Source organism: Lithobates pipiens, unplaced genomic scaffold (assembly GCF_037356315.1).
Source record: "Lithobates pipiens isolate NorthernLeopardFrog02 unplaced genomic scaffold, aLitPip1_a1.2 Scaffold_16, whole genome shotgun sequence".
Classification (NCBI taxonomy): Eukaryota; Metazoa; Chordata; class Amphibia; order Anura; family Ranidae; genus Lithobates; species Lithobates pipiens.
Genome location: NW_027507748.1, coordinates 303,653,668 through 303,668,994, shown reverse-complemented (window position 1 = coordinate 303,668,994; position 15,327 = coordinate 303,653,668). Strand labels below are relative to the sequence as shown.

General features: G+C 45.0%; 1 protein-coding gene across 1 annotated transcript in view; it reads left to right on the top strand.

Moving 5' to 3' along the window:
- The window catches only part of PTPN22 (protein tyrosine phosphatase non-receptor type 22), a 195,492-nt gene that overhangs the window by 164,261 nt on the left and 15,904 nt on the right, over positions 1-15,327 (top strand). The window contains exons 14-17 of the mRNA XM_077481564.1: positions 210-293; positions 477-616; positions 9,844-9,871; positions 13,494-13,577. Coding sequence (XP_077337690.1) covers positions 210-293; positions 477-616; positions 9,844-9,871; positions 13,494-13,577 — 336 coding nt within the window. The remainder of the gene's footprint in view (positions 1-209; positions 294-476; positions 617-9,843; positions 9,872-13,493; positions 13,578-15,327) is intronic.

Sequence of the window (15,327 nt, the reverse complement as noted above, 5' to 3'; positions counted from 1 at the left end):
TTGAGTTTTTTTTAATCCCCTTGGTTGAAAATGATCATTGACTTGACCACACAAAAAATGAAAGCGAAAAATTTTCAAGTCGAATTCTACTAGTGTATGATTAGCTTAACACTCTTACTAGCTAGCTCACTGAAATATATCATAAACACACCTTTAACTAATACAATGTTCATTTAAATAACTAAAATGTAATATCTTGTTGTATTTAGTTACTTCTTCAAAAGCAGATGACAAGAGTCCCCCTCCTCTGCCAGAACGCACACCTGAATCCTTTATTGTAACTGGTGAGCTTGGTAAGTAATGAATAGATAACACGTTACCTTGAAGTGGAGAGGGATAAGAACATTTTAGTTTTTGTTTCTGTCTGTAGTCCCCGTTAGGGAGATTCAATCTCTCTAATATATACAAGGATCTTTTCCATGTGTAATATATGATGGTTTTCTAAGCGTTTGATGTTATTACAATGTTTTTACTAGATGAACGACCACAGGAGCCTCCACCACTGCAACCTAAAGTGCAAGTCAAAGTTCCAAGCATAAAAATTGGCACATCACAAGAATGGGCTGGTGTATCCCAGTGTAATGTTGATGATTTCAGACTCAAGACACGCAGTAAGGTATTAGTATGCATTGCACTAAAAAACATATTTTGTATATATGTTGGAATTATCTACAAGACTATGAAGCACAGTAAGTATTGAGATCTACAGCCTTCGTCATTTTGTAGATTTTCTTAAGGAGAAATAAACTTTTATGCCACGTACACACGACCGGACCTTTTCGATGGACTAGCTCCGAGGGAACGAATCCGCCGGACAATTTGATCATGTGTGGGCTTCATTGGACCTTTACTGTCTAAAAATCAGATGGACTTTAGATTTAAAACAAGTTTTCAAATCTTTCCGACGGACTCAAGTCCAGTCGAAAAATTTGTTCGTCTGTATGCTATTCCAATGGAGGAAAACCGACGCTAGGGCAGCTATTGGCTACTGGCTATGAACTTCCTTATTCTAGTCCGGTTGTACGTCATCACATTCAAATTCATCGGACTTTGGTGTGATAGTGTGTCGCTAAGTCCATTCGCTCAGAAAGTCAGTCGGAAATCTGCCGAAAGTCCGTCAGCAAGACCGTCGGACCTAGTCCGTCGAAAAGTCCAGTCATGTGTATACGGCATTAGGGTTCATTCACATTGTTTTTAGTTCAGAGCTAATCATTGCAGCATTCAAGAACATGCTCTTAAAGTATGGCTTTCAGCAATTTAGATGCACTTTATATGCAGTGATGTGATCCAGTTAGAACACCATATTACCACACTGCCAGTTCCTGCACAGGATATATTCAAATGATGGCGGGGGGAGGACTTTCATCATTCTGGGTGGACATCATATGACGTCCTCCTGGGAAAAACACCTGTCACGGGGCCAAGCTGTGGCATGATCTGTCCCCGACTGTGTCTGCCGGACACAGCTGATGACTGATCACTGTAATGGCCCGCTGCTGGTACTATGTGATCGCTGTGACCAATCACAGCATATCACATGACAATTATAAACAATGGATGGCTTCCTTACATGCACTCCATTCTGTACAATTTTGTTACTAGCATTGATTGGTTACAGTAATCACATGGCGCAGAAAGAGACAATCACAGCCCATCTGTATCATGTGATTAGCTGTGGTCAATCACAGCTAATCACAACAAAACACACTGAATTAATAAGTTTCATCCAGTAAAAATGGTTGCTTATATTGGTATTTGTACTGTCCTGGCATTTTCGGGCCTCAAGAAATGAGATAGGTCATCAGTGCATCAGGATTGATACATTTTCAGATATATACTGTATACCATATTTTGTGGACGCTATAACTTTCCTACAGACTAAATAATAAACACTGATTTGGGTTATTTTCACCAAAGAAATGTAGCAGCATAGATTTTGACCTACATTTATGAAAAAAGATTACCGTGTTTCCACCGAAAATAGGACTAGGTCTTATATTAATTTTGGCTACAAAAAAAAACACTAGGGCTTTTTTTCAGGGAATGTCTTATTTATTTCTTATTTCTTATTTATTTACGATATGTATAATAATCTACATTTATTCAAATAGTCATGTCATCTTCTTCTGTAAAAAAAATATATATATATCTTGATCCTTAAAACGGTAACGCATGATAGACAGCACAGTGCTTGTGCTGTGTCATTTATCCCTCTCTATGTTCTAAAAAAACCTGGAAGAAAACATTAAAATGTTTTTTAAAAAGTTCCTGTGTCCCCTGTCTTCTCTCCCCCGCTTCACCTGACAGCTCAGGAGTCAGTATTATGAAATTCTGTAATCCCAAAACCTTAGTTAAAGTAATTTAAAATCATGTAATCTGTTCTGTAAAAATATTATATAATGTGCAGTGTGTCTCCTTGTGTAACTTTATTGTGGAAAATACCTTATTTACAGCACCGCTGGGCCCTCACGTCACCCGCTGGAGAACTTTTTCCCCGCTCCCGAGCACTGCAGAGGGAGAAGCAAAGATCCCCAATGATATCCGCCCTGCTCCGTGTACTGCGGAGTGAGGGGCTGCTGATGTCAGCCGGGAGGAAATCGCTGGCGGGTCACGTAAGCACCCAGCGGTGCTGTAAATAAGGCATTTTCCACAATAAAGTTACACAATGAGACACACTGCACATTATATAATCTTTTTGCAAAACAGATTATATGATTTTTTTTTTTCAAATATACAATTTTTATTAAACACCAACAAAGGGATGGAATCCCAGCGATACATAGAAAATAAACATAAGTGCGAGCTGTGAAAACAAGTCGCATATCGTACATGGCATTAAACATCAGCTCAAATACAATAAAACCGTTATGTTGCAGGCCAAGTGCAAAAAACTTGTTGGCATATAAAGGTCAACCGGTTAATCTAAGTCTGAAGGTAGCTGGACTCCATCCCTACGTTTTCCATTATCTGAGAAAATTAGCGGGAAAATGGATAGAAACAGAATGTGGGGGGGGACACACAAATGGAGTGGGAGGAAAGGGAAGGAGGGGAGGTCAAAGACAGGCCAAAAGCAGCCAGGGCGAGTGTGGGAACAATCAGTGTATCTAGGTCTGCAGAGATGGAGACTGTGCATGCTTGGTTAGGAAGTCAGCAGTTCAATCCCTTCATCCGAATAGATGAAGATTTTCCATTGCGTCCAGGTTTCCAAATACTTCTCATGTTTGTGTTGTGCCGTAAGGACCAGATCTTCCAGCTTACCGACCTCCTCCACCCTCCTCAGCCAGTCTACCACAGAGGGGGGGCAAGTTTGTTTCCAACGTAGGGGTATGCAGGCCTTTGCCGCATTGAGCAAATGGCGGGTCAGCGATCTTTTATATTTTTTGAGTGGGACTTCGGTCAAATGAAGAAGGAAAAAAGCCGCATCCTCTGGTATTTCGTATTCCGTGAACTTCTGAGTGATGCGCCTAACCTCCCTCCAAAAACCCTGCAGGCTGGGACAGGACCAGAACACATGAAGCAAAGTGCCCTCCTCCCTCCCACACCGCCAACAGCGGTCTGAGGTGTCTGGGAAACACTTGGCCAGTCTAGAGGGTGTGAGGTACCAGCGCGTCATGATTTTGTAGTTTGTTTCCTGTATTCTGGTACATGTGGATGTTTGGAGGGCGCAGCTGATAATCTTCTGTTTTTGTGCCTCTGAGAACGTGCGGTTGAGGTCCCTTTCCCACCCAGCAAGATAGGTCAGCTGTGGAGGCGACGAGGCGTTGCTCAGCATGGAATACATGGTGGACAGGGTTTTTGATATCGAGTCATTATGCAAGCACAACGCCTCATATGCCGTCGGTGGTCTGGTGAAGCCTCTAGGATTGGGTAGCGAGTGGAGAAAATGATGTAATCGTATTGCCTTCCAGAAAGGAAGTTGGAATCTCCCCGTCACAGCAGTCAGTTCCGCTATGGAGGGCCAACGCCCGTCTAACACGAAGGCCGAGGCGTAGTCTAGACCAGCCTCCCTCAAAGTACCGTACTCATGAGGCTCCATTCCCGGCGGGAACTCCGGGTTGCCCAACACCGGATATAGTGGAGAATAAGCTGATGTAAGGGAAAGCCGAAAGGCGCACTGACGGCTGTGTCGCAGGGTGGTGCCTATAAGGGGATGATTCCTCAACTCCCCAGAAATGGAATCATAACACCAAAGCGTGTTTTGTAGCACGAGGTTCGTTTGGGCCTGCTCAATACCCACCCAGAGCTTGGAGCGCCCATTGCACCTCCAGTCCAGAATGCGGCCCAAGTGAGAGGCTAGGTAATATCGCCTGACGTCCGGTAGCGCCAGACCCCCCTGTCTTTTCGGAAGGGAAATATAGGACCTGCTGATACGGGGCTTTTTATTCGCCCAGACAAAGCGGGCGAACATCGTGTGGACTTGCTTGAAAAAGGACAGAGGTATATGAATAGGGAGAGCCTGAAGGAGATACAAAAATTTAGGTAGAATGCACATCTTTAGTAGGTTGCACCTGCCAAACCAGGAGTGTAAACCACTGTTCCATCTCTCCAACAAGACTCGAGCCTTCGTCAGGACAGATGGGAAGTTTAAAGCAAAAGTACGCCTAACATCTGGTGGGATGAGAGTTCCTAAATATTTCAACGCCTCACTCGTCCATTTAAAGCGAAAGTGCGTTTGCATGGCGAGCGCAGCTTGCGGAGGTACGGCAATTCCCATGGCAACCGACTTGGAAAAATTAATCTTTAAATTTGATAGACCACCGTATACGCCAAATTCCTTAAGAAGGTTGGGGAGGGAGATTGTGGGGTTGGACAAAGTAAACAGCAGATCATCTGCGTAAGCCGCGATCTTACAGTGTATGTCCCCAACTACAAGGCCTTGAATGTCCGCACTCAGTCGCACTGTACACAGAAAAGGCTCCAGCGAAAGGGCAAAGAGCAGAGGTGATAAGGGACACCCCTGTCTCGTGCCATTAGCAATAGCGAAGGGCGATGAGAGAATACCATTCGCCTTCACTTGCGCAGTGGGGTTCGAGTAAATTTGTCGTATCCAATTGAACATTCTATCTCCGAGACCTATATGTCTGAGCACCGCGAGCATAAACTCCCAATGAACCCTGTCAAACGCCTTTTCAGCGTCCGTGCTCAGGAATACACAGGGAGAGCTCCTTCTATTGGCCACGTGGAGGAGGTTGAGGACTCTTATCGTGTTATCTCGGGCTTCCCTGTTGGGTATGAAACCCACTTGGTCCTGATGCACTAAAGACTGGAGGTGGCGCGCCAAGCGCGATGCCAGAATTTTGGAAAACAACTTCAGGTCCACATTCAGTAGAGAGATGGGTCTATAACTACCACATTGTGTCAGGTCTTTATCTTCCTTGGGAATCAAGGATATATGGGCCTTCAGCATTTCCTTAGGGAAAAGCACCCCCGACCCAAGTGCATTAAAGAAGGATATCATGTGCGGGCCCAGGATGTGGAGGAAGGTCTTGTAGTACGATAGCGGATACCCGTCTGGACCTGGAGCTTTGCCAGGCTTCATATGTCCGACTGCAGTACGGAGCTCCTCCATAGTGATAGGCGCTTCCAGTTCTTCCCTTATGTCTGCCGACAGGGATGGCATTTGAGAATTCGTGATGTAGTCAACTATATCGGCGTGGGAGGGTTGGTTACACGTCAAATTATATAATTTAGAGTAAAATTGCCCAAACTCGCCAGAAATCTGCTTAGGAAGGGTGACTCTTTGGCCGTCCGGGTTAGTAATGTAGGGGATGTAGGAAGCTTGTTTCTGTTCCCGTACCGCTCTCGCTAGGGTTTTACCGCATTTGTCGCCAGACACATAGGCAGTCTGTCGGCAGCGCTGGAGTGCCGCTTTAGCTCTGTAGTACAGCAGGTCAGTTATTTGCCTACGGACCGACCCTAGCTCAGATTCAACTGACCGAGAGGGGGCATGTTTATGGCGTGCTTCCAATGAGGACATGGTGGCCAGCAACCTGGTCAACTGTTCTGATCGCTCCCTCTTTAGTCGTGAACCATGGCTGATTAGTATCCCCCTGACGACCACCTTGTGCGCTTCCCATAAGATGCCCAAGTCGCAGTCCGAGGTGGCGTTCTCCTGAAAATACAAGGACATTGCCCTTGAAACTTCAGCCACAAGCTCAGGGACTTGGATAAGGCCCTCGTTCAGCCGCCAAAATCTAGAGTCCGCCCTATGGTTCCCTGTCAGTATGTATTCTAAGGTAATGGGGGCATGGTCCGACCATGTAATATGGCCAATGGAGGCGTTTTTTACCGCGTGCAGTTGATCATGAGGTATCAGGAAGTAATCAATCCTAGAGTACAATTTGTGGGTGTGCGAGTAAAACGTGTAGTCACGTTCGCCAGAGTGCGTTAAGCGCCATACATCCACCAATTGGGCCTTGTGTAGGGAATTTGTTATGCGTTTTCTATGTAGTGGGGGAATTGAAGAGAGTCCCGAGGACGTGTCCGAAGCGGGAATCAGCGGGGCATTAAAGTCCCCCCCAAGGATCAGCTGACCCGTAGTAAAATCTCCGAGTTTATCTAGGGCCCTCGCTATAAAGGCACCCTGATGTTCGTTTGGCGCGTAAACGGAGGCTAGTGTAAGAGGGGTAGTTCCCACTAAACCTTTGATGAACATAAAGCGACCCTCCGGATCTCCTAATACTGCTTGGCATTGCCAGGGGAGACTAGTTGATATGAGGATGGAGACCCCTCTAGACTTGGCAGAGGGATTAGTGGAGTGATAAGCAGTCTGAAAGAATCTGTTTTTAAGGATCGGGTACTTCTCTTGTTTAAAATGCGTTTCCTGGATAAAGGCAATGTCCGCGTGTGCTTGGCGGAGGTCATTTAACAAGACACGTCTCTTCTCTGGGATATTCAGACCCTTAGCATTTATTGATACAATTTTTATGGAGTCCATCGCCCTGGCTACTCGAGAGCAACAAAAAGGGGGGGGGGGGGGGGAAGAGAAAGGGTCAGGGAAAAGGGGGGGAGGGGGACAAGGAATGAGGTAAAAAAGTGGAAAAGAGAAAGTGAAGGTGTAGCAGAGAATATAGATAAGAAAAGAGAAGCGACACAGAGTAGTGCCGCTAAAAAGGGTATTTCTAAAATAGCCTAAACGGCTGGAGTGCTCCCTAGGGGTTCCCCCAGGTATGAAGCACCGTCCTATGTGGGGGAGTAGCGGGACAAAACCGGGAGATGTACCCGTGTCCATTCCCACCCACCCCCGGCACAGCCTGTTGGGTAACGGCAAGGGAATGAGTAAAAGAGTTAATCTGGGTAACGGTAACAAGAACGAGATCGAAACCGGCGCAGGGCGCCTCCCCCCGCAGAACAGTTTAACGGCCCGGGCGGAAACAACCTTGGAAACATGGTTAAACAGTGAATACTAGACATGCATCTACTATAACCTGGGCAGGTATTATAAAAAAAGGAAAAAGAATAATAATATACCAACAGATCCACCCACAACAAGCATGGTTAAAGTCAGCTCAGGACCTCCCAGCCCCCCCCCCGCCCAACACTCGGGAGCGCAGCTCCCACCCACCCCCCAATTAACGTACGCCACGGTCCACACATGAAGGCGGGGGGTGTAGAAACCATTCCCCAGCTACCAAACTATAGTGGACCGGCCCCCCGGGGATCCTCTGCGTAGCCCCCTACTCCATAACATACTGTAGCGTCCCCCCCCCACCCACAACCAAACAACAAAGGAAAAAGGAAAAAAAAAAAAAAAAAAATAGTAGTTCAGCCCATAAGTCATATCCGGGGGCAACAGCTGTAAAAAGAAGAAAGAAAAAAAAAAAAAAAAAAAAAAAAAAAAAAGAGGGGGATACTGGATGATGCCTGTGGCTGCATGCATCATCCCATCCTGGTATAATCACTTCATCCATGGATATCCTACAGTCAGAAAGCAGTTAATACTCTTCTATGTACCATGTCTCTTTCATCGCTTGCTACAAAGATGCATTTTAGTGCTCAACCAGGGTCTTCATTACCTGAAATCCAAAAAAAAAAAAAAAAAAAAAAAAAAAAAAAGGGGGGGGGGAAGAGGGGGGGGGGAGGAAGGGACACTCATGCAGGGGCCAGGCCCGGGAAGACGCCACGATCCCCAAAAAATTTGTCTGGCAAGAAACTCAATGCTGAGGGGCAAAGGCAGGCAGTGGGGGGGGGGGGAGGCAGGGCGGCCAGGAGGTGCAACAGCAATAGCAGTGGCTCAAAGCCTACTCACGTATGGCGTCCCGGGATCTCGAACGGCGCCTTCCCCTGCCGCGGAGCCGGCGAGGTGACAGGGGACCACGGTTGGCCGTCGGTCCCGATCTGCTCAGTTGTCGTGGGAGTAGCTGCAGCCAATCAGGTACTGGAACCGGATCTGTGCCCAAAAAAAGAAACAGGGCTGGCAGGTCTGCGGGCGTCTGCAGAATGAATGAGCCAGTGTCCTTGCGGAAGATCACTGAAAGTGGGTAACCCCAGCGATATGTTGCTCCATGCTCCTTGGCCAGCTCCAGGATAGGTCGGAGGATAGCTCTACGTCTAAGGGTGGCCCTGGATAGGTCTTGTAGAATCTTGATCGGAGAACCCTGTATCTCCGTGTCTCCGCGCTCCCATGCTCTCCGCAGGACTTCCTCCTTCTGCGTGAACCGGTGCATTCTGCATATGATATCCCGCGGTCTGCCCGGGTCTGCGGACCTAGGGCCCAGGGCTCTATGGGCTCTATCCAGAATGACCTCTGCAGAGGGGTCCCCCAGTATGTCCCGGAATATACGCGTGACCGTGTCACTCACCTGCTCCACCCCAGCTGCCTCAGGGACTCCCCGGAGCCGCAAGTTGTTGCGGCGGCTCCGGTCTTCAATGTCCTCGAGGTGGAGCTGTAGCGACACCGCTGTGTCCCGGTGATGGCCGCGGTCCCGTTCGAGTGTTGCCACTCGTGCCTCCAGGGTGCTCAGAGAGGACTCCCCGGTGGTAACCCGCTCCGCCAGAGTGGAAACCTCGCTCCTGACCTCCTGGATGTCCCTCCTGTGCGTCTCCTCGAGCCGGAGGATCAGGGCCTCGATTGCGGACTGAGTGGGAAGGGCCTGCAGCATCTCCCGAATATCCTGGTCCAGCGGAGAAGCCTCCGAGTGCTGTGAGCCTGCCATCTCCACCTCCCGGGGTAGGTCCTCGGATGGGCTGGGTGATGACCGCTCCACGGGTTCCCAGTCTGCAGGCTCCGCTACTATGTCACGCTGGGCCGTGCAGGGCCCTAAGCCTCGTGGCGCCGCGGCCTTGGTGCCGGGGGATATCTCCTGAAGCCGCCGAAAGTAATGCTGGATTGCGCCCAAATTTTTGCTGGAAGGGGTGTTCCGGGTAATTGCTCTCGTCCTGTACCGCTTTTGTGAGCTCATGCCGATATGGGGAGCTAATGTTAGCCGGGAGGTGAGGGTTCAGGCCGGGAGCTCTCCAAAAGTACAACCTCACTCAGCCATGTCCAGGCCACGCCCCGATTATATGATTTTACAATGACTTTAACTAGGGCTTATATTGCAGCCATCCCTGAAAATCATGCTAGGTCTTATTTTCGAGCAGGGCTTATTTTTGGGGACATTTTATTTATTTAAAAAATGTTATAACAGAAACTGAGAAAAAATAAATTTCGGTCTTTTTCCATTGGCCTGGGCAGGAAGGGGGTGAGAGTGCCCTGTATTGAAGTGGTTGAATATTTTAATAAGCAGCAATCATGAAAATTTCATTATCTTTACTAAACATCATTTGTGGTTAGCACATAGTATAGTATTTTGTGTGTTAATCCAGTGCTTAATAATCTTAGTTTATCTTTGCTTTTTTCAGAGTGTGAAAGTGAGAGGGTCAAAGATGGGTAAGTAATCATAAAGATTAGCATTACTGACCATACGTGCATGGTTAAGTTACGTTATCATTTTTTAGACTGACGTTCTGAGTTATTTTAATGTGATGTAGAAATTTCAAAAAAAATTTCTTTTTTGGTTTCCGCTTCTTTGATTCAGCTTGGTCAGAACTTTAGGTGTAGAAAAGTATGCATCCAATGTCTAGGAATATCTCTGCTCAAATTGACTGCCTGGAGTTTGCATGTTCTCCCTGTACCCATGGGGGTTTCCTCCGGGTACTCCAGTTTCCTCTCACACTCCAATGGCACGCTGGCAGGTTAATTGGATCCTGTCTAAATTGGCCCTAGTATGTATAAGTATGAATGTGAGTTAGGGACCTAAGATTGTAAGCTTCTTGAGGGTAAGGACTGATGTGAATGTACAGTGAATGTACAATGTATATCTAAAGCGCTGAGTAAATTGATGGGGCTATATAAGTACCTAAAATAAATGAATAAATAAACTATTTAAATTATAGCCAAAGTTGCTTGAATCTTGAAGAAGCGGGTACACTCCGAAAGAATGTCCTGAAAAATTGGTGAAAATAAAAAAAGGATCACAGACAGTACTGAATTGTTCTTGCTATTCTCCTTTAACACTTATATCTTCCAGCTGCAGAGATACCTTTACTTCTCTCCTTGTTCTCATTTTGACACAGACTTTACTATTAACGTGGACTTGGCACCACATCCTTGCCAGTGTCTGGTTAGCCACCAAATCTTCTACTAGTCAGCTACTGATCGCCTTTATACCACTGGCTTACTAATCTGAATTATTATGGATCTTTCATTATGCCTATGAATAGAATTATGTTAATAGTAGCTGTAGTCCTTGTGACTAAGAGCGTAATGTTCCTGTACCTGTTCTCTTATTTTATGATCTGTATGTGAAAATACTTTAATAAAAATATATTGAATTATAGCCAAAGTTAAGTAGGATAGTGTGTATGATTTAATAAGGTATGAGCTTACTTAATAAAGAGCTGCAAAGAGAAGTGATGACAAGAGAAGTGATGATTTGGAGAATATATTAACCCATAACATGTAGTCAGATTTCACATTTAGTGGGTTTACAGCAGCCAGAGCTGTCAACCATTGTGTTAATGCACTGTAGCACCCCAGTTGTCTACTAGTGTTACGTTTTGTTTTTTTGCCTCCCTGTAGCCAGGGAGAGCAACAATAGTTTAGTAGCGTCTGTTTTGGGTTCTGCTGATGCAGGCTCAGTTACTTTCCCCTGCATCCTACTAAGTTATGGGATATAGTGGGTGGAAGAACAGACTCTGGCCATATTAATGCATCTTCAGGCTATCCTTTGTCAGTGGAGTGGGTGACCAGCAGGGGGCTGAAAGGGGTATAAATAGGCTGGGACCCAGAACAGAGCTGCCAGAATCCTTTTTGGGATCCTGGCTTTTGTTTTGGCTGGGGGACCGCTGGTCTAGCCTCCTGAATGTTGCAGGGAGCTCATCTAGGGATCCAGGGCACAGGCAAATCAAGCACAACAACTGCCTGATACTGCAGTATTCAGGAAACAGTGAGCACCAGCCTTCTGATTTTCTTTGGCCTCATTTCGGAGAGATTATACTTTGTACATCCAGGACGATACTCCTGTTTTAGAACCAGTTCACCTTCGCTTTAAAGGGGGTGCCTTCACCCTGAAGGAATAGTTTGGATTTTGTGCCCTCTTCTGCAAGTTGCTAAGGTTTTTTGAAGTATCCCTAAACTCACCCTATACCAATTGCCTAATAAAATAAAAAACACAAAAAGACATGCGCAGCATGTTATCTGACATGAGTGACTGTGAAATACAGAGTGCCAGGCTGCTGTGTGCCTATCAGAGAATGGAACCTGGGACCAAACAGCCAGACCAGTCCCAGGTCTGCGCTACAGCATTAAATACAATACCATTTGCCTTAAAATAAACCTGTGTCTATATAAATGGCTGTATGACTATATACTAGGAGTATAAACTTACAATGAATACCCTTTCAGAGCAAAGTAAGAGCTCCAAAAGAACTCTTTTGTGTAAATACCATCTTCAGCTTAGGAAGTCAAGGACAGGTCTATCCTCTTCTACCTTTTGCTATCTTGTGTTGGCCACCGAAGCAACCAATTATAGTGTTAAGCAATGAGACCATGTGCTTGGCTGCATGCCTCCCCTGTGCCCTGTAGCTGAAAGGTGGGGACATATACACTCTGTAACCCTTCCTGATTTTCCTAAGATTACTGAGCCTGCTGGGATACTCTAGCATATGTTGCCTCCCTGGTATGCCACCCAGCACCCTGGTAGCTGTAGAGGTCCCAAGCCACAGACCCCTTTGAAACCCACAATGCATCAGTCCTTGAGATGTTCTCATCTTTGGTCAGAATAACAGAATGTCTGAACAGTAGATGCTTTTGGCTTTTTCTTTAATAAATAAAATGTGAAAGTATTTTGAAGCAGGTCTTTCAGCCTTCCAAGTGGAGGCAGCAAAAATTTGAGTTACAAACTCTATAAAAGGTAAAGCAGTTTAGTGGAGGGGAGAATCGTTTGAAGACTCATGACTTCTGGAGGGTGTTCCCAGAATACTGTCATCTCTCTAGGTAATGAGAGTAGTCCCATCAGCGTTAGTCTTTCACACGTAGCAGCCCACCTAGCTGCTCCTAGCTTCCCCACAATGGGGAAGGTTCTTATCTATGCCTCCTGTCTACATGATGAGTCCTATCCTGGTCACCCCAGAGATCTCTATTCCTTATTTTGGGTCTGGAAACCCCAGGGAGCCTCTTACCTAAATCATATATCAGGTGCCCCTCCACTGATGGTACATCAACTTCCATAAACCATTAGACTCACAGAGACTGCCTCACTGTTGACTATAGTGATACCTAGTGGGAAACAAGGAAACTACAAGTTGGCATTTCCATGCCCCTACACTACACTAGTTATAAACCATTAGTTAGTTGTGGTAATTTGGAGTAGAGCAGGTCAGGCTTGAAATCAGTAGATAAAGGAAATATTTACATAATGTTTGAGGCTCCTTAGGTACTCCGGAAATTTACTAAAGGTAGGTTTTCTGCAGGTGCCTGCTATACCATTTTATAAATGTTTAATGTAGTACTATAGGCAAAATCTTTTTTCTTTTCATTTTGGATAGGGAGGCTTATAACCCCTGTAAGGTTTATTTTTGCCATTTTTTACCCATTGGGGAGATTTTCCTTCACTTCCTGCCCCATAGCCAAACAGGAAGTGAAAGGAAATCCTTGAAAATCAAGGGAATCTCTTGGGGACTCCCAGGTCACCAATACTATTGTTCCCATTCAAATATTTCCCCTCTATTACTTTTCTGGGAACAACCCAAAATTTAGGATTTTCCTATACTTTCACTTTCAATGATTAGAGTAAACAGGACAAATAGAATCTCCCAAACGGGGACTCAGACAGCAATTGAAAACTGACAAGTGTTCTAATCCATCACTCCTCTATCCGAAACTAACAAAAAAAAAAGGGTTTGCCTTTAGTTATACCTTAAATTAAGCAATTGTCTACATTAAGACCACGTGTTTATCTTAAATATCTTGTGACATGCACCTGCTACTGAAAAAAATAATTATGTCTTAGGAAAAGCACGAGATAGATCTGCTTCTCCACCCCCTATACCAGAAAGAACGGAGGATTCCTACATTATTGCAGATGGAGCTGTCAGTAAGTATGATGTAATGGATAATCACATAGTAAAAGATAAATCAAAGTATTATTCTGTAAAGAGTCAACCAAAAGGTACAGTTTTGGCTGGGCAAGATTTAGTCAACTGCCAGGTTATTGTGGTCCTGAGAGACCCCAGGGGTAGATCTCCGAGTGTACTCTGTGACAGGGTAATTTACAGTACTATGCTACTACTAATGTTAGGATCCAGAAATGATTGTATGGAAGTTGTACAGCACCACCTTGCCAAATAAAAAATAAAAAACCTATTGTAATCTATTTTCCAGAGTGCTTAGTATTAATTCCCTGAAATAGGGCTAACAACAGGAGCGGCTTCTTAGTACATAAATATATACTGTATATGCATACCTCCCAACTGTCCCTTATTTTGAGGGACTGTTCCTGATTTGAAACAAAGTCCCTCTGTTCCTTCTCCTCATTTGTCCCTCATTTTGGTCTGATCTATATAGTTGGATATAAAATGCACTATTTATCTTTCAAAAGTGTCTGATTTCTAAACTGCTGCATTTGTAAACTTCAAAAGCCAGTATAACGGAAAAGCAGTGGTAAAAAAAAGCAGTTGTGGGTTTAACTAATCTTTTTTTTTGTAGAATTCTCCGTTAAGTGGGCGTGGCAGGGGTGTGTCCTATACCTACATACATTTGCTAATAGGTGTCCCTTGTTCCCATCTCAAAAAGTTAGGAAATATGTCTATGCTCAGCTAAAATCTGATACAAGGGCATAAATTAAAATAAATTCCGTTACTGTGCCAATATCCCAAAGCGGGACACAGAATATTATTATTTTTTATTGGACTGTATACTTTGCGTCCACCCTAGCCTCTGATTGGCTTACTGTTAGCTGGCAAGAGCAGGGGCATTATATATATATATATATATATATATATATATATATATATATATATATATATATATATATAGCGTAGGATCGGGTTAGATGAGCTTCAAAAAAGGTATACCGTATTTGCTGGTGTATAAGGCTTCTGGGCATATAAGACGACCCCCTAATCTTCCACTTAAAATGTTGGATTTGTGCTATACTTACCGTATAAGACGACCCCCTTCCGACCAGTCTGTCAGCCTGCTCGATGTAACAGTTAACACTGTCTCACAGTATACATACAGTATACCGCAATGAGCCAATCATGGCGAGCGATGTATTCTATTCATGAATAGAAAGCCTGCTCGGATTGGCAGGGGCTGTAACATCATCAGCCTGCGCCTCTGACTCTCAAAGCCAATCGGAGCAGGCTACCGTATGGCCTGCTCGGATTGGCAGAGGTGGTTACTCCAATCCGAGCAGGCTTTGTATTCACAAATACAATACATCGCTTGCCGAGATTGGCTCAGCGGTGTATACTGTATGTATACAGTATTACCACACATTTATTGCGAGCATCCAGTATTACCGCGAGCATCCAGAGGGCTGTCATCCAGCGGGCGGCTTGCATAGAAAATGACCCCTGCTTTATACCCGGCGTATAAGACGACCCCAAATTTTTGGCCGTTTTCTTTTAGTGTAAAAGGTCGTCTTATACACCAGAAAATACTGCATATATATTGATTTCTTCATTACAGGGCTAAGTAGGATAGTGTTAGATCATGGATGTCTGTAGATGCAAGGATTTTAGTTTGAAGGTGGAATTCTACTTTAAGGCCTCATTTACCCTAGTGAAATTTATCTTTCATCTGCAATGTACAACAAAGGAAATCACAATATTCTGTATGGT